This window comes from Lissotriton vulgaris, unplaced genomic scaffold, assembly GCF_964263255.1.
Source record: "Lissotriton vulgaris unplaced genomic scaffold, aLisVul1.2 SCAFFOLD_1204, whole genome shotgun sequence".
Classification (NCBI taxonomy): Eukaryota; Metazoa; Chordata; class Amphibia; order Caudata; family Salamandridae; genus Lissotriton; species Lissotriton vulgaris.
This window is the reverse complement of record NW_028249607.1, coordinates 188,655-216,047: the sequence shown is the minus strand read 5'-3', so window position 1 is coordinate 216,047 and position 27,393 is coordinate 188,655. Positions and strand designations below refer to the sequence as shown.

Genomic DNA, 27,393 nt, shown 5'->3' with positions numbered 1-27,393 from the left:
GAATCGGGAAATAATTGCAGATTGTAAATTAATGCGAACTCGATGCGCTTTACATGAGCGCCAGTTACATTACACAAGGTCACATGCATTGTGCATGGGCGAGGAGAGATGAAGTGATGTGCCCAAGATCACAGGATATTGAGCCGACGCCGATACTCGGACTTGGTTCCCCACTTACAGAGTCTGCAGCTCTGGCCTAATGCCACATACTTAGAGGGAAAGATGCAGGCAGAAGCCGCATGAAAGCTCGGCTCGTCATGGGCTCGAGGTTCCACCAGGACTTCGAGCCGAGCCAGAGCCAGGCTTCAGGTTGGAGCCTGGCTCGAGTTTTCAAATGCTCCCAAACTTATACCTGAAGGTGGTTAGTAAACTCACAGGTTAGACACTGCGCCTTCATTTGTACCTGGCTTGAAAAAATCCGACAAATAAATTAAGAACGCAATGACCTAAAAAGGCAAAATTAATCAGAAACAGGAAAAGGAGTGGAGGAGAGAGAAAGGGTGATGCTGCAGCAGGAGGGGCACACAGAGAGAGTCCTAGCCTCCTGGGGTGAATCACACCCCCTAACTCCTGGCAGAGATGCTGTGAGCAAGACCCACCCGCGATGAGATTTCTCACCCAGGGCTGAGAGGGGTCAGTGGCCGGAGAGAAGCAAGGATTGCGCAGCTGTTGCTTAACGAGTGCCCCCCCCTGTCCCCGCCCCCACACACACCACGTGCCCCACATTGTCACAGTCCAGAGGCTGAATGGTGGCTCGGAGTCTGTTCTGCTCAGAGCCCAGATGCCTAATTGCCCCTGCCCTGGCACGTGCATGCCCCATGGGCACCTTCAGTGAGGCGCACCCTATACCCCGTGCATACAGCCCCCCCCCCCCCCACCCCTTGCACTTACTGTGGCAGGGAGCGCCTCTCCCGCGGCTCTGCCCAGCCCATGCTGCCTCCCGCTCCGTGATGTGCCCAGGGTCTGCGTGCGAGGGGCGCCTGCCTGCCTGCCAGTGAGGAGTCAGGGGCAGCGCCGAGATCAGCAGACCCTTTCCCAGAGCTGCAGCTCTTCTCACGCCCACTCCCTGCTCGAGTCACTTCCTGCCCCTCTCTTCCCTCTGTCCAGAGCTGCGATCCCCGCCCTTTGGGGGCCCCTCTGCTGAGATCAGAGGGATGGGCAAGAACCCCCTCCTCGCCCCGTCTCCAAGAGGGAAGGTCTGGGCCGGACCCAGCCTGGCCCTGGGGGAGGCTCCTGGGGAGAGGGGGCGCAGATCCAGCGCAGCCCCCACTCCGGGCCGGGTCTTGCAGCCTCCTGAGCTGGAAACAAACAGAGCCTGGTAGGATGCTCAGAGCACACATGGGGGTTGGGCCCAGGAAAAGTTGTAAACACTGATGTTGGAGCAGCCCGTTTAGCACAGCAGCGGGCGCAGCCAGATCACCTCGGGCCCATCATGCCTGTAAGAGTTCTGCTGAAGTGATAAAGGGGTGCTCAGAGCAGCAGTGTGTTGTGCTGCTGAGACCTGCTTGCATTGTTCTTCGATTGCATTTATATAGCGCTTCGCAGCCCCGGCGAGGCGCTGCAGCGCATTAGCAGATGGGTAGCATGGCACAACCTGGACTGCTTGGTTGTTATAGTACACAATCTGAGTGTGGAGTATGTGAGGAGTGTTCTGGGCTCGTGCAGGGTAGGTTACCAGGGGGCTGCTCTTGCGTGTTCTTGCTTTGTTAGGGTAAGGATGCAGTGGCTGTGCCTGCTTATAGGGTCCACCCAGGAGTGCTTGAGGACCAGTCCACCCCATGAACTGGATACAAGTAGCCGTGATAGATGCTCAACATAACCCCCCTGGAGATACAAGTGCCATGTCCGGGGTTAATTTGTGCCGGTGCTCGATTCTAGCACTCGTTCTTAGTGTCCCGTGCTACCGAGCAGCAGGTTCATAGAAGCCTGCTCATGTCTGGTGATGGTCTGCCGTGGTGGCCAGACAGGGCACCACCTCCTCTGGTGCCCAGTGCACCACCTCCCCCCGGTGCCCACTGCACAGACAGTGCACCACCTCCCCCGTTGCCCAGTGCACCACCTCCCCCGTTGCCCAGTACACCCCCCCCCCTCCCCGGTGCCCAGACAGTGCACTACCTGCCCCCGGTGCCCAGTGCAGACTGTGCACCACCTCCGCCGGTGCCCACTGCACAGACAGTGCACCACCTCCCCCGGTGCCCAGTCCACCACCTTCCCTGGTGCCTAGTGGACAGAGTGCAACACATCCACCAGTGCCCAGTGCATAGACAGTAGTGCACCACTTCCCCCTGTGCCCACACAGAGCACCACCTCCCCCAGTGCCCACTGCCCAGACAGTGCACCACCTCCCACAGTGCCCAGACAGTGCACCACCTCCCCCAGTGCCGAGACAGTGCACCACCTCAACCAGTTTCTACACAGAGCACCACCTCCCCCAGTGCCCACTGCACACAGTGCACCATCTTCCCCTGTACCCACTGCAGACAGTGAACCACCTCCCCCGGTGCCCACTACAGACAGTGTACCACCTTCCCCCGTGCCCAGACAGAGCACCTCCTCCCCCAGTGCACTGCCAGTAGACCACCTCCCACGCTGCCAAGTGCATAGACAGTGTACCACATCCCCCGATGCCACTGCACAGAGAGAGCACCGCCTCTGCCCGGTGCCTAGTGCGCAGAGCACACTGCACCACATCCCCCTGTGCCACTGCACAGACAGGGCACCGCCTTCCCCCGGTGCATAGTGCACAGAGTCCAGTGCAGCACCTCCCCTGGTGCCATCACAGAGCACCACCTCCCCCCAGTGCCCAGTGCAGACAGTGCACCACCTCCCCCCGGTGCCGAAGTGCACAGACAGTGTACCACCTCCCCCATGTGCCCAGACAGAGCACCACCTCCCCCAGTGTCCACACAGAGCACCACCTCACCCGGTGCCCAGACAGAGCACCACCTCCTCCAGTGCCCAGACAGAGCACCACCTCCTCCAGTGCCCAGACAGAGCACCACCTCCTCCAGTGCCCAGACAGAGCACCACCTCCTCCAGTGCCCACACAGAGCACCACCTCCTCCAGTGCCCAGACAGTGCACCACCTCCTCCAGTGCCCAGACAGTGCACCACCTCCTCCAGTACCCACACAGAGCACCACCTCCTCCAGTGCCCAGATAGTGCACCACCTCCTCCAGTGCCCACACAGAGCACCACCTCCTCCAGTGCCCAGACAGTGCACCACCTCCTCCAGTGCCCACACAGAGCACCACCTCCTCCAGTGCCCAGATAGTGCACCACCTCCTCCAGTGCCCACACAGAGCACCACCTCCTCCAGTGCCCACACAGAGCACCACCTCCTCCAGTGCCCACACAGTGCACCACCTCCTCCAGTGCCCAGACAGTGCACCACCTCCTCCAGTGCCCACACAGAGCACCACCTCCTCCAGTGCCCAGATAGTGCACCACCTCCTCCAGTGCCCACACAGAGCACCACCTCCTCCAGTGCCCAGATAGCGCACCACCTCCTCCAGTGCCCACACAGAGCACCACCTCCTCCAGTGCCCAGACAGTGCACCACCTCCTCCAGTGCCCAGACAGTGCACCACCTCCTCCAGTGCCCAGATAGTGCACCACCTCCCCCAGTGTCCACACAGAGCACCACCTCACCCGGTGCCCAGACAGCACCACCTCCTCCAGTGCCCAGACAGAGCACCACCTCCTCCAGTGCCCACACAGAGCACCACCTCCTCCAGTGCCCAGATAGTGCACCACCTCCTCCAGTGCCCACACAGAGTACCACCTCCTCCAGTGCCCAGACAGTGCACCACCTCCTCCAGTGCCCAGACAGTGCACCACCTCCTCCAGTGCCCACACAGAGCACCACCTCCTCCAGTGCCCAGATAGTGCACCACCTCCTCCAGTGCCCACACAGAGCACCACCTCCTCCAGTGCCCAGACAGTGCACCACCTCCTCCAGTGCCCACACAGAGCACCACCTCCTCCAGTGCCCACACAGAGCACCACCTCCTCCAGTGCCCACACAGAGCACCACCTCCTCCAGTGCCCACACAGAGCACCACCTCCTCCAGTGCCCACACAGTGCACCACCTCCTCCAGTCCAGTGTCCACACAGAGCACCACCTCACCCAGTGCCCAGACAGCACCACCTCCTCCAGTGCCCAGACAGAGCACCACCTCCTCCAGTGCCCACACAGAGCACCACCTCCTCCAGTGCCCAGATAGTGCACCACCTCCTCCAGTGCCCACACAGAGCACCACCTCCTCCAGTGCCCAGACAGTGCACCACCTCCTCCAGTGCCCACACAGAGCACCACCTCCTCCAGTGCCCACACAGAGCACCACCTCCTCCAGTGCCCACACAGAGCACCACCTCCTCCAGTGCCCACACAGAGCACCACCTCCTCCAGTGCCCACACAGTGCACCACCTCCTCCAGTGCCCAGGCAGTGCACCACCTCCTCCAGTGCCCACACAGAGCACCACCTCCTCCAGTGCCCAGACAGAGCACCACCTCCTCCAGTGCCCAGATAGCGCACCACCTCCTCCAGTGCCCAGATAGCGCACCACCTCCTCCAGTGCCCACAGAGCACCACCTCCTCCAGTGCCCAGACAGTGCACCACCTCCTCCAGTGCCCAGACAGAGCTACACCTCCTCCAGTGCCCACACAGAGCACCGCCTCCTCCAGTGCCCAGGCAGTGCACCACCTCCGCCGGTGTCCACACAGAGCACCACCTCCTCCAGTGCCCACACAGAGCACCACCTCCTCCAGTGCCCAGATAGTGCACCACCTCATCCAGTGCCCAGACAGGGCACCACCTCCTCCAGTGCCCACACAGAGCACCACCTCCTCCAGTGCCCACACAGTGCACCACCTCCTCCAGTGCCCAGACAGTGCACCACCTCCTCCAGTGCCCACACAGAGCACCACCTCCTCCAGTGCCCACACAGAGCACCACCTCCTCCAGTGCCCAGACAGTGCACCACCTCCTCCAGTGCCCAGACAGTGCACCACCTCCCCCGGTGTCCACACAGAGCACCACCTCCTCCAGGGCCCACACAGAGCACCACCTCCTCCAGTGCCCAGATAGTGCACCACCTCCTCCAGTGCCCAGACAGTGCACCACCTCCTCCAATGCCCACACAGAGCACCACCTCCTCCAGTGCCCAGACAGAGCACCACCTCCTCCAGTGCCCAGATAGTGCACCACCTCCTCCAGTGCCCGCAGAGCACCACCTCCTCTAGTGCCCAGACAGTGCACCACCTCCTCCAGTGCCCAGACAGTGCACCACCTCCTCCAGTGCCCAAACAGAGCACCACCTCCTCCAGTGCACCACCTCCTCCAGTGCCCACACAGAGCACCACCTCCTCCAGTGCCCACACAGAGCACCACAACCTCCAGTGCCCAGACAGTGCACCACCTCCTCCAGTGCCCACACAGAGCACCACCTCCTCCAGTGCCCACACAGTGCACCACCTCCTCCAGTGCCCAGACAGTGCACCACCTCCTCCAGTGCCCACACAGAGCACTACCTCCTTCAGTGCCCACACAGAGCACCACCTCCTCCAGTGCCCAGACAGTGCACCACCTCCTTCAGTGCCCAGACAGTGCACCACCTCCCCGGTGTCCACACAGAGCACCACCTCCCCCGGTGCCCAGTGCACAGACAGTGCACCCCCTCCCCCAGTGCAGAGACAGTGCACCACCTCAACCAGTTTCCAAACAGAGCACCACCTCCCCCGGTGCCCACTGCACAGACAGTACACCAACTCCCCCGGTGCCCACTGCACTGACAGTGCACCAACTCCCCCTGTGCCCAGTACACCATCTCCCCCTGGTGCTCAGATAGTGCACCACCTTACCCAGTACCCACTGCACAAACAATGAACAACCTCCCCCGGTGTCCACACAGAGCACCACCTCCCCCGGTGCCCAGTGCACAGACAGTGCACCCCCTCCCCCAGTGCCCAGACTATGGGTACTTACAAACTTTCTCTTGGGGGCCAAATTTACAGTGTAGTTTGTGTCCGAGGGCCACAATGGTGGGGGCGGGGTCAGTGGGGGCGGGCGGGGCTAGAGCAACAAAAAATACTGTGACCATGAGGTTGAACACAGGTCCCTGCAGTGGACGTCTTTGTCCACTGAGCCACCAGACCCTCCATACACACATCTCTGTCTCTCTCTTTCCCTCTCTCAACCGCTCTCTCCCTCTCTCCCTATTTCTCACTCTGTCTCACTCCCTCTGTCTCACTCACTTTGACTGTCTCACTCACTCCCTCTCTGTTTCCCTCTCTCTGTCTTTCTCCCTCTCTCTCCTTCCCTCTCCCTCTGTCTCACTCTCTCTCCTTCCTTCTCCCTCTGTCTCCCTCACTCTGTCTCCCTCCTCATTCTGTCTCCCTCCTCACTCTGTTGCCCTCCTCACCTTGTCACCCTTCTCACTGTCGACTTCCTCCCTGTCTGTCACCCTCCTCCCTCCCTCTGTCTAACACCCTCCTCCCTCTGTCTGTCACTCTCCTCCCTCCCTCTGTCTGAGACCCTCTATCTCCCTCCCTCTCCCTTTCTCTGTCTCCCCCCCTCTCCCTTTCTCTGTCTGCCTCCCTCTCCCTGTCTCCCTCCCTCTCCCGCTTTGTCTCCCTTTGTCTATCTCCCTGTTTCCCTCCCTCTCTTTGTCTCACTCTGTCTCCCTCCCTCTCTCTCCCTTTCCCTCCCTCCCTCGCTCTCCCTGTCTGTGTGTGCCTTCCTTTCCCTCCCTCCCTCTCCCTTTCCCTCCCTCGCTTTCCTTTTCCCTCCCTCCTTTCCTCCCTCGCTCGCTCTCCCTCTGTCGGCCTCCCTTTCCCTCCCTCCCTCACCATCTGTCTGCCTCCCTTTCCACCTCTCCCTCCCTTTCCTAACCTCCCTCGCTCTCCCTGTCTGCCTCCCTTTCCCTACCTCCCTCTCACTGTCTGCCTCCCTTCCCCTGTGTCCTTTCCATCCCTCACTTGCCCTCCCTGTCTGCCTTCGTTTCTCCCTCTCCCTCCCTTTCCCTTCCTCCCTCGCTACCCCTCTATCTGCCTTCCTTTCTCTCCCTCCCTTTCCTTCCCTCGCTCTCCCTCCCTCCCCCTCCCTTTTCCTCCCTGCCTGTCTCCCTCTTTCGACTTCCTTCCCTCGCTCTCCCTCCGTCTGTCTCCCTTTCCCTCCTCCGCTTTCCCTCTATCTGCCTCACTTTACCCCCTCTCCCTCCCTGTCTGTGTCTGCCTCCCTTTCCCTCTCTCCCTCTCCCTCCCTCCCTTTCACTCCCTCTCACCCTGCCTGAGTGTACCCGGGCTGAGACAGCTTCCTGGACACATACACACAGCCGCAGCTCTTCACAGGTCTTTAAAAGACCATTTGTATGTTAATGAGGCTTTTGTATTTCACCTCTTAGTGCCCCTGTGTTAGACTCGGGGGTCTCTGGTTGGCACAGGTATGCACTTGTGGCAAACAGAGACCCTCTCCTCTAGTCAGGGTAAGAGAACTACTCCTTTACAAATAATCCTTGCTCACCCTTTAGGTAGTGTGGCGCGAGCAGACAAGGCTAATCTTCAGGGCGATAGTTAGTTAAGCATTTATGATCACAGACAGGAAACCCACTGACCCACCACAAACGGACACCAGTCGTAGGATTGTATCAAAAATACGGAAACTTTATGTAAAAATATATGCAGATTTATCACAAGACCATATAACGTTTTGCGAAGGAAGGCCACCAGATTTAGATAGGCAATTGTTCGTAAGTGTTCTTAGTTAGCAAGGTACGATGACAGGGAAAACAAACGTTGTGGACCCTGGATCCGATGCAAACTCAGGATAGAGTTCCAATGTACCCTGTGATGAGTGTCCGAGGCGTTTCAGGCGCGGCTACTGGTGAGGGCGGACCCTGGACGAGGCCAACGGTTCTCCGAAGGATCTATCCGGCTCGGAGCCCTTTCGAGGTGCGAGGCAGGTGAGCGGGACGGTGTGGAGGGTTGTGGCGATCAAGGATCTGGTGCAGCTCATGGGGTGAGGCGCCGTTCAGGCCTGGGGGCCTACTACTTGTTAGCACACCAGTTCGTACCTGTGGATCTGGGTGGGGCATCGCGTTCTCGAGCAGGCGGGTGCAGCACCGGGCCTTCAGTACTGTAGTATGGAAGATCTTCTTAAGGTGCGGCACGGCCTTGGTATGCAGGAGGGCAAAGCGAGACAGTCAGGTACGTTACGACGTACGGACCGTCCGAGGCTATCAGATGCGCTCGGTGCAGATTCCGTCGAGAGAAGATGAGAGGCGCACAGCGCGGCTACTGGTGAGGGCGGACCCTGGACGAGGCCAACGGTTCTCCGAAGGATCTATCCGGCTCGGAGCCCCCTCAAGGTGCGAGGCGGGTGAGCGGGACGGTGTGGAGGGTTGTGGCGATCCGGGATCTGGTGCAGTTAACGGGGCGAGGCGCCGTTCAGGCCTGCCTGGCGTACTACTTCTTAGCACACCAGTTCGTACCTGTGGATCTGGGTGGGGCGTCGCCTTCTCGGGCAGGCGGGTGCAGCACGGGGCCTTCGGTACCACAGTGCGGAAGACCTTTTTGAGGTACGGCCTTGGTATGCAGGAGGGCAAAGCGAGACAGCCAGGTACGAAACGACGTACGGACCTTCCGAGGCTATCAGATGAGCTCCGTGCAGATTCTGGCGAGAGAAGATGAGAGGCGCACAGCGTGCTCAGTAGCAGGCGAGGTGACAGGAGAGCGGGCGCCCCGGCACTGAAGCGGAGAGCGACTCAAGCTTGAGCGGGGCTCTCGGCGGCGGGGCGACCAGGCTCCGAGCTGTCACGACCCTGGAGGGCAAAGGCACCCGAGTCACAACTCCGGCGAGGGAATAAGAATTAAAGGCCCAACAGCAAACGGGCAAAGGCAGAATAGAACCCAATGGTCCTGGGGTTCCGTTCAGGGGGCAAGCTCGTGATCAAGCCTTTGGAGATAGTTTCAGGCACAAGTCTTCAAAGTCCTTTCTGGTCTTTTCCTCTCCGTTCTCAGCAAGGCACCACTGCAGGATTCCTTCTCCTCAGCTTCTCTTGGTCCTTCTAGTCGGGCAGAGTTTTGTCGTGGTCAAAACTGGATCTGATTTCTTAGGAGCGGGGCTCCTACCTTTATACTCAATTTCTTTTGTCTTGGCAGGCCAGGGGGCCCGAGCCTGGTTCGATCCGGTTTTGGAGTACTCTGTTTACAGGACGCTGCCGTCTTCTTTCAGGGTGCAGGGCAGGGACATCAGACGCTCCGCAGGAGGTGTAGCCAGCATTGTGGTGGTGGAGCACAACCCTATTCAGAGTCAAGGACTACTCCGCCCACCCAACCTGGTGTAAGCACTCTATTCACCACCTGGTCACCCCGACTGTCCCCGGGAATTCCCCAGCCCTGTCACTCACACAAACCCAGACAGCAGATACACATCCTGGCAGAGGCGGGTTGAAATAGTCAGGCGAGCAAATGCTAACTTTCTAAAAGTAGCAGTTGCAAACACAGCATATTAAAATAAACCTTGCTAAAGGAAGTATTTTATTATCCTGAGTTCATGCATACCAAACTCGACATGCCACAGCGTTCCCGGAGCCGGTTGGCACTATAGTGTGTAATAGTTCCAGCCGCTCACCTAGGCCTTAGAGAACCGGCAGCCCTTCAATAGTGAAGAACGAGAAAGGCGGTAATTCACTACTAGGATATGCCACACACATTAGGCTTGTCCCACCTTACGCTTACAATGCACCCTGCCTGTGGGCCTACCATAGGGGTGACTGATATGAAGGTTAGGGAAGGTTCAGGGATGGGCAAGTGTGGGCACTTGCACAGCCAGCGTGACAGTACCAGACTGTACGCAGGGTCTGCAATGGCTGACCCGAGACACCTTTTACTAGGCCGCTTCTGTGGGTGGCGCAACCAGCGCTGCAGGCCCACTCGCGGCATTTGTATCTACAAGCCCGGCACTCCTGGTGCACGTTACTGGGGACTGACAGTAAACCAAATAAGCCAATCATGGAAATCAATTAAGGATACCCTTTACATAGGGAGCACTTGCACTGCGGCACAGGTTGGCCGTGGCGCAGTGCCCTGAACATCGAACACCAACAAAAACATCTGAGGCACATCATCAAAAAGTGGAAGGGAGACTCACGCCAAGGTGCCAGGTCTAACACGTGTCCCCTCCAGCTGAAAGATGAGGAGAACTACCCTACCCCAGGGAGTTCCTCATCACTAAGGCGGAAAAACCTGGACAGACCGTCAGCATTGGCGTGATCTGTGCCAGGGCGGTGTTCCACCGTAAAGTCCATAACCTGTAGGGAGAGGGACCACCTCAAGAGTTTCGGGTTCCCACCCCTCATCTGCATTAACCATCTGAGGGGCCTCTGGTCTGTCTGAACACGGAAGTGAGACCCAAACAAGTAGGGTCTTAACGTCTTCAGGGCCCAGACCACTGCAAAAGCTTCTCTCTCAATCGCACTCCACCGACGCTCCCGTGGAAGTAACCTCCGACTGATGAAGGCCACAGGGTGGTCCCAGCCTTCCTCAGTCATTTGTGACAGGACAGCCCCTTCTGTACTAGGAACTCCTTGGAGAAATCAGGGGCCAGGAGCACGGGCGCCGTGCACATGGCCGTTACCAGGGTATTGAATGTTTCCTGACAGGCGTCAGTCCAGATCACTTTCCGGAGCTGTTTCTTTGAAGTCAGCTCTGTCAAGGGGGCAACGATGGTGCCATACACCTTGACAAACCTCCTGTAGTACCCGGTGAGTCCGAGGAAGGCCCTCACCTCCGTTTGGGTCTTGGGGGGTTCCCAATTCAGGATGGTCTCAATCTTGGGCTGAAGGGGCGCCACCTGTCCGCTGCCAACTTGGTGTCCCAAGTACACCACAGAACACTGCCCAATCTGACACTTGCTTGCCTTGATCGTGAGGCCTGCCTGACGCAGTGCCGACAACACTTCCCATAGGTGTCGCAAGTGTTCTTCCCATGTGCCGCTGAACACTGAGATGTCGTCCAGGTAGGCGGCACTGAACACGTCCAGTCCAACCAACACCCGGTTGACCAACCTCTGGAAGGTGGCAAGGGCGTTCTTCATCCCAAACGGCATAACCTAAAACTGGAAATGCCTGTCTGGGGTTGAGAACGCTGACCTCTCTTTGGCCCTATCAGTCAAGGCGATCTGCCAGTACCCAGACGTTAAGTCAAACTTGCAGAGATACCGAGCAGCCCACAACCGATCGATGAGCTCATCAGCTCTGTGGAAAGGGTGCGCGTCGGTCTTCGTGACCGAATTGAGTCCTCAATAGTCCACACAGAACCGGAGTTCGGGTGTGGCTCCCGGCGTTGCAGCCTTCGGGACCAAGACCACTGGGCTGGCCCAAGGACTGCTAGAGGACTCAATCACCCCAAGAGCAAACATCTTCAAGACTTCCTCCTTGATGCAGGCTCATACCTTTTCAGTCACGCGGTAAGCCTTGTGCTTCACCGGCAAACTGTCTCCCGTGTCCACGTCATGGACGCACCAATCTGTGACACCGGGAACCAAGGAGAACAGATCAGGAAACTGCCCCAGCAGCTGGCGGCAGTCATTTTGTTGTTCAGGAGTCAGGGAGGGTGAGAGGTTAACTCCGTCCACTGACCCATCTTTCTCAGAGGCTACCAAGAGGTCCGGAAGAGGTTCGGTCTCCTCCTCCATTCCATCATCAGTTGCCAAGAGCATGCCCACTTCGGACCTCTCTAAGTGGGGCTTAAGGCGGTTAACATGTAGGACCCTCAAAGGGTTCCTGAGAGTTTGCAAGTTACCCAGGTAGGTGACAGGACTCTTGCGCTCCACAACCTCAAATGGACCTGTCAACTTATCCTGAAGTGCACACGGCTCCACTGGGGCCAAGACCCACATCTTTTGTCCAGGTTGAAGCTCTACCAGAGTGGCATTCTGGCTGGCTTCCAGATTTGCCTCAGCAAGTTGTCTGAATCGCCTGGTCTGGTTTCAAAAAGCCAGCATGTAACTGTATACATTCTGGGGAGGTTTCCTGGGAGATTGCTCCCAGCCTTCCTTTACCAGACTCAGAGGTCCGCGTACCGGGTGATCGTACAGAAGTTAGAAGGGACTGAACCCGAGCGACTTTTGCGGCACCGCACGGTAAGCAAAGAGTAGGCATGGCAAGAGGACGTCCCACTTACGCCTCATCGGTCCTTCTAGGCCCATGATCATGCCTTTCAGGGTTCGATTGAATCTCTCAAACAGCCCGTTTCCTTGGGGGTGGTAAGGGGCGGTGAACTTGTAGGTTACACCACACTCTTGTCAAAGGGACTTCATATATTTCGATATGAAGTTGGTGCCCCTGTCAGACACCACCTCTAGAGGGAATCCCACTCGTGAGAAAATTCCCATCAGCGCTCGTCCCACCACGGGGCCGTCACTGTCCTCAGAGGGATGGCTTCCGGGTACCGGGTGGCGTGGTCCACCAAGACCAGGATGAACCTGTTGCCCATGGCTGTCTAGGGGTCCAGAGGCCCCACAATGTCAATTCCCACTCGCTGGATTGGGGTACTGATGACGGGGAAGGGTTGGAGGGGAGCCTTGTTCTTCCCTCCACACTTACCACTTGCCTGGCAAGTTTGGCAAGTCCTACAGTTCGCATCTGAACTTCTGTGCAATTGGGGCCAATAGAAGTGGGTAACAAGCCTGTCATAGGTCTTGTCCATCCCCAAAAGTCCTGCTAACGGTACATCGTGAGCCAGCCCCAGTAGGAAGGCTCTGAACGTCTGGGGTACCACCAGCACACGGGCTGACCCAGGTTCAGCTGATCCAGGTTCAGCAGCCTTAGGCTCCGAATACAGGAGATCGTTCTCCCAGTAGATCCAAGGGTTTCCAGACTGAGCACCATTGGCCTGGTCTGCAGCCTTTTGCCGCATACCCGCGAGAGAAGGCCACTCCCTCTGCTCCTTGTAGAATTCCTCCCTGGAGGGACCTCCTTCTTGCTGCCAATGGGTCAGCTCAGGCAGGTCTCCCAGTTCGGCAATCTGTTCCCCGGTAGGCTCCCATGCTACTAAATCAAGCAGCCCTTGAAAATCATCCTACTTGCTACCCTTCACCCAACCATCCAGCGCTCTGCAGAAAAAGGTCACATACTCCACATACGTACTCCCAGGAATCTTAGCACAACCCCTAAACCTCTGTCGGTACATCTCCAGGGTTAACCCAAACCTGGTCATTAAGGCCTCGTTCATGTGAGGATAGGAATTAGACACTTTGGTAGGGAGATCTAGCAGGGTGTCCTGCCCCTCGGTCAGGAACTGTCCCCACAACCCCACTCCCCAATCCTTCTCAGGGATCTGGTGGGAGGACATGGCTACCTCGTAGGCCCGAAACTACTGCCCTATGTCATCCCCCTTACAGTACTCCTTCACCACATCTTTCGGTAAGTAGACCCTTCACTCTACCTGCACTGGAATTGTGCTGCCACCAGGTGCTGTGTCCATACTTTTTGCTTTCAGCTCCAATTATTTGAGACGTATCTCATGTTCTAGCTGGAGTCTCTTCTCCTCCATCGCCATCTGTCCAGTTAACCTTGCCATCTCAACTTCAAGCGCTCTGGTCGCGGCCCTGCCCGCCAGCTCTTCTGGTGACAGGCCTCCGTGCACCTCGATAAGACTATCTGGTGGATCCACCACCAACTGATTCTCTGGCTCTCTCGACTCTTTCCAGGCGCTCAGTGACTTTGCGAGTTGGGCATTGTTTTTGCACCCGATTTGGGCGACTCGGAATTTCAGGCAGAAATTCTTCAGCTGCTCCACCTTGTAATTTTCAAGCCCTTCCCAGTCGACGACATCTAGTCCAGAGATGACAGAGGGTGCTCTCACGGGGAGTGAACCAGGCATGGTTCGACGATGCGAGATCTCTCGGCCAGATATTAAATCTGTGGCTTCGTTATAGGTCTGCTCTCACTACGTGGTGATCAGTAATTTACTGTACATAAATCATAAATGCAAATTCGGAAATCCTCACAGCTGCCTCCAATGTTAGACTCGGGGGTCTCTGGTTGGCAAAGGTATGCAGTTGTGACAAACAGGGACCCTCTCCTCTAGTCAGGGTAAGAGAACTACTCCTTTAGAAATAACCCTTGCTCACCCTCTAGGTAGTGTGGCGCGAGCAGACAAGGCTAATCTTCAGGGCGATAGTTAGTTAAGCATTTATGATCACATACAGGAAACCCACTGACCCACCACAAACGGACACCAGTCGTAGGATTCTATCAAGAATACGTAAACTTTATGTAAAAAGAAATGCAGATTTATCACAAGACCATATAACGTTTTGCGAAGGAAGGCCACCAGATTTAGATAGGCAATTGTTCGTAAGTATTCTTAGTTAGCAAGGTACGATGACAGGGAAAACAAACGTTGCGGACCCTGGATCCGATGCGAACTCGGGATAGAGTTCCAATGTACCTTGTGATGAGTGTCCGAGGCGTTTCAGGCGCGGCTACTGGTGAGGGCGGACCCTGGACGAGGCCAACGGTTCTCCGAAGGATCTATCCGGCTCGGAGCCCCCTCAAGGTGCGAGGCGGGTGAGCGGGACGGTGTGGAGGGTTGTGGCGATCCGGGATCTGGTGCAGTTAACGGGGCGAGGCGCCGTTCAGGCCTGCCTGGCGTACTACTTCTTAGCACACCAGTTCGTACCTGTGGATCTGGGTGGGGCGTCGCCTTCTCGGGCAGGCGGGTGCAGCACGGGGCCTTCGGTACCACAGTACGGAAGACCTTTTTGAGGTACGGCCTTGGTATGCAGGAGGGCAAAGCGAGACAGTCAGGTACGAAACGACGTACGGACCTTCCGAGGCTATCAGATGCGCTCCGTGCAGATTACGGCGAGAGAAGATGAGAGGCGCACAGCGTGCTCAGTAGCAGGCGAGGTGACAGGAGAGCCGGCGGCCCGGCACTGAAGCGGAGAGCGACTCAAGCTTGAGCGGGGCTCTCGGCGGTGGGGCGACCAGGCTCCGAGCTGTCACGACCTTGGAGGGCAAAGGCACCAGAGTCACAAATCCGGCGAGGGAATAAGAACTAAAGGCCCAACAGCAAACGGGCACAGGCAGAATAGAACCCAATCATCCTGGGGTTCCGTTCAGGGGCAAGCTCGTGATCAAGCCCTTGGAGATAGTTTCAGGCACAAGTCCTTTCTGGTCTTTTCCTCTCCGTTCTCAGCAAGGCACCACTGCAGGATTCCTTCTCCTCAGCTTCTCTTGGTCCTTCTAGTCGGGCAGAGATTTGTCGTGGTCAAAACTGGATCTGATTTCTTAGGAGCAATGCTCCTACCTTTATACTCGATTTCTTTTGTCTTGGCAGGCCAGGGGGCCTGAGCCTGGTTCGACCCGGTTTTGGAGTACTCTGTTTACAGGATGCCGCCGTCTTCTTTCACGGTGCAGGGCAGGGACATCAGACGCTCCGCAGGAGGTGGAGCCAGCATTGTGGTGGTGGAGCACAACCCTATTCAGAGTCGAGGACTACTCTGCCCACCCATCCTGGTGTAAGCACTCTATTTACCACCTGGTCACCCCGACTGTCCCCGGGAATTCCCCAGCCCTGTCACTCACACAAACCCAGACAGCAGATACACATCCTGGCAGAGGCGGGCTGAAATAGTTAGACGAGCAAATGCTAACTTTCTAAAAGTAGCAGTTGCAAATGCAGGATATTAAAATAAACCTTGCTAAAGGAAGTATTTTATTATCCTGAGTTCAGGCATACCAAACTCGACATGCCATCGTGTTCCCGGATCCGGTTGGGACAATAGGGTGTAATAGTTCCAGCCACTCACCTCGGCCTAAAAGAACCGGCAGCCCTTCAATAGTGAAGAACGAAAAAGGCGATAATTCACTACTAGGACATGCCACACACATCAGGCTTGTCCTACCTTACGCTTACAATGCACCCTGCCCATGGGCCTACCATAGGGGTGACTGATATGAAGGTTAGGGAAGGTTCAGGGACGGGCAAGTGTGGGAACTGGCACAGCCAGCGTGACAGTACCAGACTGTACGCAGGGTCTGCAATGGCAGACCCGAGACACCTTTTACTAGGCCACTTCTGTGGGTGGCGCAACCAGCGCTGCAGGCCCACTCGCGGCATTTGTATCTACAAGCCCCGGCACTCCTGATGCACGTTACTGGGGACTGACAGTAAACCAAATAAGCCAATCATGGAAATCAACTACGGATACACTTAACATAGGGAGCACTTGCACTGCATCACCAGCAAAAACATCTGAGGCACATCATCAAAAAGTGGAAGGGAGACTCACGCCAAGGTGCCAGGTCTAACAAGCTGCAGCTGTTCTCGGAGTATCACTGGAATGCCCTTTGCTGACACTCTTTAATTGTTTTTCTTTTTAAAACACAGGTAAATTACGGCCAGGTACTCATAGTACGGCCAGCGGGCCGTACTATGAGTACCCGTGGCCCAGACAGTGCACCACCTCCCCCAGTGCCCACAAAGAGCACTTCCTCCCCCGGTGCCCACTGCACAGACAGTGTACCACCTCCCCCGGTGTCCACAAAGAGCACCATCTTCCACTGTGCCCACTGCACAGACAGTGCACCACCTCCCCCAGTGCCGAGTCAGTGCACCACCGCCCCCAGTTTCCACACAGAGCACCACCTCCCCCAGTGCTGAGACAGTGCACCACCTCCCGCAGTGTCCACATAGAGCACCACCGCCCCCGGGGCCCAGTGCACAGACAGTGCACCACCTCCCCCGGTGCAGACAGTGCATCACCTACCCCAGTGCTCAGACAGTGCACCACCTCCCCCAGTGTCCACATAGAGCCCCACCACCCCCGGTGCCAAGTGCACAGACAGTGCACCACCTCCCCCGGTGTCCACACAGAGCACCACTTCCCCCAGTGCTGAAACAGTGCACCACCTCACCCAGTTTCCACACAGAGCACCACCTCCCCCGGTGCTTGACGCACAGACAGTGCACCACCTCCCCTGGTGCCTAGTGGACAAAGTGCACCACATCCACCAGTGCCCAGTGCATAGACAGTGCACCACCTCCCCCGGTGCCCAGTGCACAGAGCCCAGTGCACCGCCTCTCCTGGTGCAGAGCACACAGACAGTGCACCACCTCCCCGGGTGCCCAGTGCACCACCTCCCCCTGGTGCCCACACAGAGCGCTACCTCCCCTGGTGCCTAGTTGACTGCAAGTGCCCCACCCCCCCAGTGCCCACACAGTGCACCACTGCCCCTGCAGAAGCATTGTGGAGCATTACTGCCAACCCGGACTGTGTTCCGGACACGTGTAATGTGGCAGTAATTATTCTCCAGATGGCTGCCCAGCACCCCTGTAACCAGAGACATTCCCACATTACAGCCCAGATTTACCTAAAAGTAATGCAACGCAGTGTTGCATGAAACAGAGAGAGCAGAACAGTGTCATATTCTAATATGTGACGCACTTTTCCACTCTCTGTGCACTGGCACAGACATGTGCGCCATAGTGCAAGGGAGTGGGCCTCTGTACGGACTATTGTTTGTACTAAAAGGAGACCCTCCCAGTACAAAACCTATCATTTATACTGTTCCTGCTTTGAATGCGTGCTGTCCAATGCAGTAGGGTTAGGAAAACTAGGAGAAATAAATAACATTTCTCCTTGTTGCGCCTGCCCCCTGATTGTTTGTAGATAAGGATTTGCATCAAATCCATGTAGATCGGAATTTGCATCAAAACCCATATGTGGTTGCATGGTAATGCCCATGTACCACCCGATGCAATTACCCATTTGCACAATGTAACAAAATACCACAAAGAAGATGCAATTTTGAAACATTAAGTACTTTTATCTTAACTGATATTTATTTTCTTTGCCTCTGTTAAGCAGATTGTGTAAGTCATTTATTACTGGCTATATCTATCCTTTTTTGGGGGGATCTTCTGAAAGTCCATTTATATTCATCGTCCCCACGACTGTCTCTCCCTGTGACCGAATTCCCTGTATGTCCCCTTTCTAGACCTGAGATACCTGGAGCGATCCATCTTTAGGAGCGGCTGCAGTAGCCCGTGAGCTTTCTTTTAATCTCTGTGTGTCTGCATGATCACTGATGCCCATAGGTAAGTCCTATGTATGAGAGGGACCACCTATACCTGGATGTAAATACCTTTAGAAATGGCTGTTTTCCCCCCCATTGGCCTGACGCCTCTGGATCAGCCATCTCTCGACACTTTTTTGCTTAAAAAGTAACTATACTTGACGAGGGTGGTTCCCTGAGATGGTTACTGTCATTTGACAGGTGAGCCTTATAGTAATCTTCTTTTTCTGCCTTCCTGGGACCCTATATCTGTAGTATCATACACCTTGAAAAGACTATGGCAGAACTGTCCCTGACTGGACTATTTATTCTGAGGTGAAAATTCGGAGTGCACGCCTTTAATTTATATGGTAGTCCATATAGCTTTTGAGCATGTTGAGCTTCGCTTAGGATCTCACATATGGCCGCTGTTTGCGATGAATCCTCACTAAACCGAGTCTACTGGATACCTTGGTATATCGTTTTGTATCTCATACCAACACCTAGAAAAATCAAGTTGGTGTTCCCATACGAGTATATAAGCATCGGATTTCACTTGTAGTCCTTTTTCATTAGGACCCGGAGGTCTATCCACTCCTATCTAAGATGACCGCCTCCCCGGGACTTATTTCTTTACACCTGTAGTAGACGCTGATTGATGGGCGTCTCTATGTCGTCATCGGTTTAAAAGATCGTGGGAAGAATGGCTGTTCCCTGGCGTCCCTTTGAGGACTAAGCTATCTTCATTGCCTCAGACCCCCCGGTGACCGTGCTGCTTTGCAGTTTTCTGGTGAGTTTCTCCGAAACTGTTCTTCTCGATGGACGCTTTAGGCCTGAATCTCCGCCCATTGAGTCCGAGATTTTCGACCTAGCACTGACCTTGGCCTTGTGCTCCCCTCTCTGATTGAAGGGATTATATATTATGATCTCCCCATGCACATGTTCACCCCGAAGAGGAGTTCTGTACCTCATTAACAACTTTTGTAAACTTGCCTTACATACCGCCCGTAGCTGATTTCGGACGCGTCCTATAATTCGAAATACTTGGTTGAACTCTGATGGAGAGTTTTTTCGTTAAGATCCGTCCTCCACAAGGTATTGTTTGTGATATTTGAAACCATATCGATAGGGCACACAATCCTAGAGACAACGGGATATTAAGTGGCTCTGGTATATATATATCAGTGAGATGTCCCCATTTGGCCACTTGGGGGAACCGTTGCATTATGTTTAAATAACTGGTCTGACTTTAGTGTACATTCATATTTTGGCTTTCATCCATCCGAGGCCCGGGTACTCGGGTCGTCAGCCTTATGTCTGGACCTTCCTTCATTCAGACTCTTTGTTGGAGACGGGGTTCTAACGTGATTACCGATGCGTTTTTTCTTTTTTTCTCTTGGGAACCCCATATAGATTAACCTCTCTGATAAGGCCTAACTGGTTACCGAGAAAAGTTGGTTGTTTCTTCTCAGCGGAGGTGGAGCTTAGCCCACATTGCCTACTTAATCAGTGGAAGACTGTATCCAGGTAGGTCATAACCGGTCCCTGTTCACCTCTAGTATGCTCTACTTCTTTTGGAGCTATTTATCCTAGCTCTATCATTTGGTTATAAGGGGCATCTGCTATTTTCCTGTAATCTTCTGACTCGTTCTGTTTTTGACAGTTTATTTGTAGATTCTTTTATCTTGCGACATCTGTGGAAACCTCGCCCATCCCTACCGGGTTGCCGGTCCAGGTCCTATACAGATTGTATCAGATAGGAACCCAGTATCTGATCCTACCCCACCCTAATTAAGGGCTGATGGCTTAAGTAGAAGCTGTAATTTTTTACTGGTGAGTCAATTTTCCCTCCCTTGCCCTTTTACCTATGGGTTGAGTTTAATGGGTAAACTGCTCCAACTGAAGAAACTATCCCCCAGATTCATGAAAACCCAATTCTGCGATTTCTAAATTGCGAGAAATACCGAATCGCAATTTAGATTTCGCAGAATGGGATTCATGAAAGATTGCGATTAAAAAATGCGAATCGGAATCGGCCGCAATTGCCGATTGCGATTTTGCTAAAATCGCAGAAAAATCGCAGAATAGGTAATTTTCCATGTTGAAACTGCGATCTCGCTATTACTGAAATCGCAAATTGCGATCTCGCTAATAGCGAAATCGCAAAAACGGAAGTCACATTTCGAGCACAGTGATAACATCACAACCAGGAAGCAGGCAGTTTCCTCCCTCATTCTGCATACTGAGCCTGATTTGGAAGCAGCACTGGCCAGAGCTCTACTCCAGACCACCTCCAGCTCACAATCAGGAGACACCCCACTGCAGAAAATGTCCCAGAAAGCAGCAGGGAGCAGTTCCTCCGGAAGGAAACGTAAAATAAAGTTTTCAGAACAAGAACTGGAATACCTTATGGAGGGAGTGAGTAAGGACCTCGACCGGCTCTTTGGGAAGGACTCAAGGAGGGTGCCAGAGGCGGACAAAAGACAGATTTGGCTGCGCATTCGGTCAACCATCTCGATATTCAGGGAGTGATAGGACTTGCGGTTCCGGTACATGTATTCTGTTTGTGCAGGTGGGCAGATGTGGATGTGGGTACAGTCAATGCATCCAATTACATGGGGGAATTGTGCAATGTTGTAGTAGTCAAGCTTGGTTTGTTTCAAGTCCTGTTGTGTGGTTGGGAACGTGATGTAATGGTTTAGCCGGGTCAGCATTGCTAAGTATCGTGTTATTCGATATTTTTGATAAGCTTAAATGCCAATTAATGTAATTTCGTGGAATGTCAAAGGTTTGGAGTGCCCGATTAGGAGACAACGTGTTCTTTCACATTTAACACATTTGAAAGCTGATATAGTTTTATTGCAAGAAATTCATGTTAAAGATGTTGAAATAGCTGTTACGTCGTAATTGGGTGGGCCATGTTTATGCATCTCCGGGCTCAGGGAAGCGTAATGGGGTTGCAATCGTATGTCATAAAAGTTTAAACATTCAACTTCTTTCCCAAGATAATGATACGGAAGGTAGATGGGTGGTAGTTTCGTTATTGGTTAATAAAATTCCTTTAACTATTTTCAACTTATATGCCCCTACTGTTCCTGATAAACTGTTTTGGCCTTCCATCCTTCAATCCTCTATGAATTATACTGATGATTACTTTATACTCAGGGGAGATTGTAATATGATTATAGATCTATTTTTAGATAGGAAATCCAATTCTCGTGTTTCTCCATCTCAGGTTCATACCCAATTTACATCCACTATTTCTCAGAGGTCTCTTGTTGATTCCTGGAGACTATCCAATCCAACATTACAAGAATATACATATTTCTCACCCGTCCACTCCTCTCAATCACGAATTGATTATCTCTTTATTTCCAAGGCTCTGTCACAGCATATCACTCACTCTGACATTGGGTCTATACTAATTTCCGACCATGCCCGTTTCATTAGGTCTTGATTTACTCCCTCCTGTTAAAGGACCACGAAGATGGCGCTTTAATAATGCCCTTCTTTTGGACACATCTTTTACTTCTGCTTTCCTTGATTTTGCTCCACGCTTTTTTGCAGAAAATGAGACACCACAATCTTCTCCCCAATTAATTTGGGGCACTTTTAAGGCTGCTTCTAGGGACTTTATTATTTCTTATGTTGCCAAGAAACGTCGCCTTGCACGCCAATCTTTATCATCTGTAACTTCTCAGATTAAACAATTGGAGCTTTCTTATTACTCGACCAAATCTCAGTCGGTTCTTACTCAACTCATTAAGACTAAACTTTCTTTTAAATAAATTGACTACCAACTCGGCCAATTTGTTTTTACTTAAATCTAGCGCTAAATTTTATTCTACACAAAACAAGGCTGGAAACGTTCTTGCCAATTATCTTAAAGTCAAAAAAGAACGAACAAAAATTGGTTCGATTGTTTCTTCTTCTAATACTATACTCCATAAGGATGAAGATATTTTACATGAATTCACTACTTTTTATCAAAATATTTATACTCCAGAATCTCCTCCTGTACCCTCAGATATTGATCAGTACTTATCCTCTATTACTCGTCCACAAACGGCTGATGTTGATTTCTCCTCTTTAGATAAAGATATTCTTCCCAAGGACATTTTGGATGCCATTCATGTGCTTAAAAAAAGGTAAAGCGCCTGGTCCAGATGGATTTTCTATAGAATTCTATTCTAATTTTTCTTCTTTTCTTGTTCCCAAACTTCACCAATTATTTTGCTTTTTTATTTCATCTCAGAAATCCGAAGGTACTTTCCAAGAAGCTCTTATTTGTCTTCTTCCTAAGGACAACAAGGATCACACTCTATGTTAAAATTATAGACCTATTTCATTAATTAATTTAGATTACAAAATTTTTGCTAAGATTTTAGCTCTAAGTTTGGATAAAATTCTCCCACACTTGATTGGTAGAGAACAATGTGGCTTTATCAAGGGACGTCTTCTTTCGGATAATACTCGCCCTTTCTTTAATGTTCTCAGTAAATTTCCTACCTTCAATCACTCCTTAGCTGCAATTGCATTAGATGCAGAGAAAGCTTTCGATAGAGTTAACTGGTCTTTTATGCTTTCTATTTTCTCTTAGTTTGGTTTTGGCCTGAAATTCATATCTTATATCTCTTTATTATATTCCTTTCCTAGGTCTTTTATTTTTGCTAACGGTCTTGTATCTTCTTCTTTTCCTCTTTTTCGTGGTGTTCGTCAGGGTTGTCCTCTTTCTCCTTTACTTTTTATCCTTGCATTAGAACCGTTTTTGTCAAAAGTTAGGTTAAATAAAGATATAATTGGTTTTCCGTATGGGGGTAAGCAGCTGAAACTCTCTGCTTTCGCAGATGATATTCTTTTGTTTATTTCTCACCCTCAAACATCTATTCCGGCTTTTTTACCCGAGGTCTCTTCCTATGCAACAGTCTCCGGTTAAAAACTTAATGTCGAAAAGTGTGAAATTCTCCCTCCTTATAAATATTGTTTTCATGCTGATTTTTTAATCTTATCTTTTCATTGGAGTCCTACTAAAATCAAATATCTGGGTCTTGAGTTTACTCCGTCTATTAAAGATACGGTGGCTTTAAATATTAAGAACCTAATCGGTATTATAACAGATTCCACGACTAGATGGCACCCTTTATTTTTATCCTGGTGGGGTAGATTAGACTCCATTAAAATGATGTTGGTTCCGGTAATTTTATTTTTTCTTTCTAACCTTCCCGTTAATCTTCCTAAATCCTGTTTTAAAAACATTTATTCTGTTCTTTCAAAATTTCTATGGCAACACAAGAAAGCTAGGATGTCCTTTGCCAAACTTAAACGGCCTAAGTTTCTAGGTGGAGTTAATTTTTCGGATTTTTTTGTCCTATCATTCTTCATTCTTCCTTTCCCATTCGGCTTCTTTTTTACTAGATTTAACTCTATTTTCTCTACCCAATTTCCTTATTCAATTACTCACGTTTTCCTAGGTAGCTTATCTGACATATGGTCATCTATGACCTTTAATATTTCTATTATTGACCTGCTCTTGGCGGTGGCTTTTCAGCAAATCACTAAATCTTGGCAGGATTCGTCAAGCGTCTCTTTTCAAGCTTTGTGGTATGGTGTCTGCTACAATCATAGATTGGATAGAGCATATGTCTCCCCTCTTTCTCTTGCTATTAAACGTGATCTCTTATGGTTACCGATTACTAATTTTCTTGATGTATCTGCTCAGTCTCGTCCATTGCATACCCCTGCCATTGAAGAAGTCCCCAAACCTCCATGATGCTGATATTGTTTCTATAGAATCATATGTATGTATCACATAAGTGTGTTTTCACTGTTTATAGTAAGATATTTTAATTAGCAACATTATCTCTTTATATGAATACTAAGCAATTTACATAATGAAATGTTTCGGTTTTCCTACCCCATCCCTTTTCTTTCTTTTTCTCTTTCTTTCTCTCTTCCCCTCACTAAATCTGTAGTGTATTATTTCATATTTGATTGATGTTTACTTTGTATTATGATTATATTGTGTGTTTTTCGATTGCATTCTTTTCTTGAAATAAACTCCTTTTAAACTTTGCATTCTTTTCTTGAAATAAACTCCTTTTAAACTTAAAAAAAAAAAGACAGATCATCATGTGCCATGGAGTTAAGACAGATTTTGAGATCCTGGCCTCACTCTTAAGTGTGTCCAAATTCGCCAAGTGGGTCCACAGACACACGTCTTACCATCAGTGGCTTGTACGTCATTTTTCAAGTCCAGGTAGCTATAACAACTAGGCACTACTGTTCACCAGTGTACAGCACTGCCTGATCAGTCTTCAAAGCCAATATGTGGCACTGGATTGACAGCTTTTGTGAGGGATTATCAACATTTTAGACTCACAACTTAGTAAACTTAATAGCCCAGACCCTATAAGGGTGTGTGACCCCAAACGGCATTTGTGTTGTCTCATACAATACTGCACATCAGATAGCATTTGTCCGGAAGTAAAGGTTCAGAGACTTCATATCACAGGCTCATTCCAATACTATTTGAACTCTCTCTGATCCCCTTTTGTAGACTGGGTTTGGAAGCTGCTTATGTAGCAGTGACAGGAAACACAGATCAAAAGAATGCCAACGCTGAGGGTTGGTCAGTACAGAAGTGTAAGCCACCAAAATGTAAGTGAGATGCCAATGTCCGAGTCAAATCAGGAGAGGACAGTGAACATACATGTCATTTAAGCTCCTAATCACTGACATCTGTATAGTGTGATCAGAGGAGAACAAATTGTGCCCTTGCCTCATCTAGTTATGTCTCAAATTTGGGCGTGTACAACCACTACATCATCATTAGTCTTACATTTCAGTTTGCTTAGAGGGCCAAGAGGACCAACAGCAGAAACACGGTTCGGAGCAGGACAACTTTGGTGCACCGGCAGCCCAGATCTTCCAACAAGTGAGGAAGAAGAGAATGAGGCTGGACCTTCGCTATCAGGCGGCTGGGGAATTGCGCCCACCTGGACTGAGCAGGAAGACACCTCTGGTGCTACGGACCGGATGGAGGCCGAGGACATTGAAAGGCGAGGAGGCGTGGAGAACTGGACACCTCTGGCAAGATGAGGGGGAAGGGAGGAGATATGCTTTCCCTCGGACCATACACAACTTTCTTTTAGAGAGGTGTCCCCAGGGCAGACCACACCACAACTTGGGCCTGCCATCAGCCCCTCCCTAACTCTAGAGGCCCCCATTCCATGGGGGCCTCCAGCTGCATCCCCTGCAACTAGTCCCTCTTATTGTGGCTGCCATGAAGACACCAACATCGGCTCAGAACCCGAGACACCACACCCCTCATGTTCCACCCAAACCCCTCCCTGTGTTGTAACTCCTGTGGCAGCACCACAGGAAGTGATGTGGGCATGTGAGGGTCAGCCAGACATTCCCTCTCGCACCATGCTGCAGATGTGTACGGAGCTGCGTCTGATGCAAGAGGAAAATGCACGAGCCATGGCCATCCTCACTGCCAGCTTCACTTCCTTGGGTGCAGCCAAGTTGTCTGCCCCATCCCAATGTCCCTCCCACACCACCCTCAATGTCTCTTCCTGTCCATTGCCCCACACTGTTTCCCCCATACTCTTCGTGTGTCCTAAACCCTGACTTGCCTGGTCCTGCACCGGCTAGCCAGGAGCCCGCTTCAGACTCGGAGGATCTCAACATTTTGGAAATTGAGTATGACCAGAAGGACACAACCTGTTGGACTGAAATGTTTTGGGAACAGATATTTACTTTGCATTTTATATGACTATTTCACCAGACGCTCCCTAATGTGTTATATTTAACTTGCCCTACCACACTCAAAGTCCCAGTCCCCTTCTGTATTATTAACATCATCTGTTTTGCTTTCTCCCTTCTAAACGGACTGTTGTATTTCTTCTCCCAAACCTTTTTTGCATAAAATGATATTTTGAATCATACTTTATCTTGTTTAACTTAATTGTGAATGTCTTGTATGAAATGCGGACATATATTTCGAGACTTGTTATTTGCTGTGCACATGAGAGCTTGTTGCAATGATGGGGTTACACTTTTACATGTGTCATGCTCACACCTTCATCCTCACATCTCTAGGCCACCACAATGGTAAACATTTGCCTATCAGGACAAAATGCGCAACAGTCTTCACTTGTGATGAGCTGTACTTTTTATTCACACATTTTATTTTTTATTTGAAAAGTTTTATATAGCGCTGGCTAGGCCCGGAGGTATCAGAGCGCTTTACATGAGGAAGAGAGTTGTTTCAGAGCATGGTTACCACTTACATAGTTACAAGTTACACAATTTCAGAGCATAGTTATAAATTGCTGAAGCGTGGTTACATGTGTTAAAAACATACGTAAGGGAAAAAGCAGGCAAGGGGACAGGATAGGAGTAGGGGAGGTAGACAAATAATGAAACAGGGAAAGAGGTAGGGGAGGGTGAAGGAAACATAACCGGGAGAGGCGGAAAAACGTGGAAATGGTGTCATTCCCACACCTCTGCTGTGTGTGGCTCCCTTTATGCTCTGGATTCTCTAAGAGGGGTCTCTGAGACTCCAGGGCATAACAACGGTACCCCTCCCCAACAAGGGGAGAGCAAGTGCTTTGGCAAGGGGCGCCATTCCCACACCACTGTTGTCCGTGGCTTCCTTGATGCTGTGCACTCTCTAAGGGGGGTCTCTGAGACTCCAGGGTATATGCTGGACCCCTCCCCAACAAGGGGAGAAGGAGTGCTTTGGTAAAGAGCACACACCATGGTGGTAACTTTAGGGATAATGTATTGCTTGGTAAAACAGTTTTAGAATCTGCCCATGGGGCATAGTCCGAGGTCAATCAGAAGATTCCATCCTCTTGGGGGAAGGTTATTTGATTGCGTGCTCTAAGTTGATTCTGCCTCCAACACCTGATCACATAGAGGACTTTGTGTCAAGGTTAAAACACAAGGGTGGTGGCCATCTTGAGGACATAATTTCTCCTGCACCTGCGTCTGGGCTTCAGAGGTAAATGTTGTGCACTGCAAGCATTAACTCTCAAGAGTTACAGGTCACAATTTCCTACTTTGACTTCTTGTGCCTTTGGACGTTGTTCTCTAGCATCTGACATTGAACCAGTTATTGCACCAAATGACCAAACACCAAAATCAGCTAGAAATATTCTCCAGTCTGTGCTTGTTAAACTTATTCAAGTGTGTTGTGTTTATAGGTGTTATCACTAATCCCTGTAGTTAGCTGAAAAGCCATCCCACAACACTTCTAAACCCACTACAACGGTATGGTTTCTCCCCTGTTTGTGTAGTGCACTTGAATGGCTTTCC

The 27,393-nt window shown here is 51.7% G+C and overlaps 1 protein-coding gene across 1 annotated transcript in view; it reads right to left on the bottom strand.

Annotated features, from left to right (window-relative positions):
• Positions 1 to 1,263, bottom strand: part of LOC147663531 (mas-related G protein-coupled receptor member H-like) — a 136,054-nt gene extending 134,791 nt beyond the window's left edge. The window contains exon 1 of the mRNA XM_086950383.1: positions 892 to 1,263. Coding sequence (XP_086806509.1) covers positions 892 to 932 — 41 coding nt within the window. The 5' untranslated portion in view covers positions 933 to 1,263. The remainder of the gene's footprint in view (positions 1 to 891) is intronic.
• Positions 1,264 to 27,393: the final 26,130 nt, after the last annotated feature.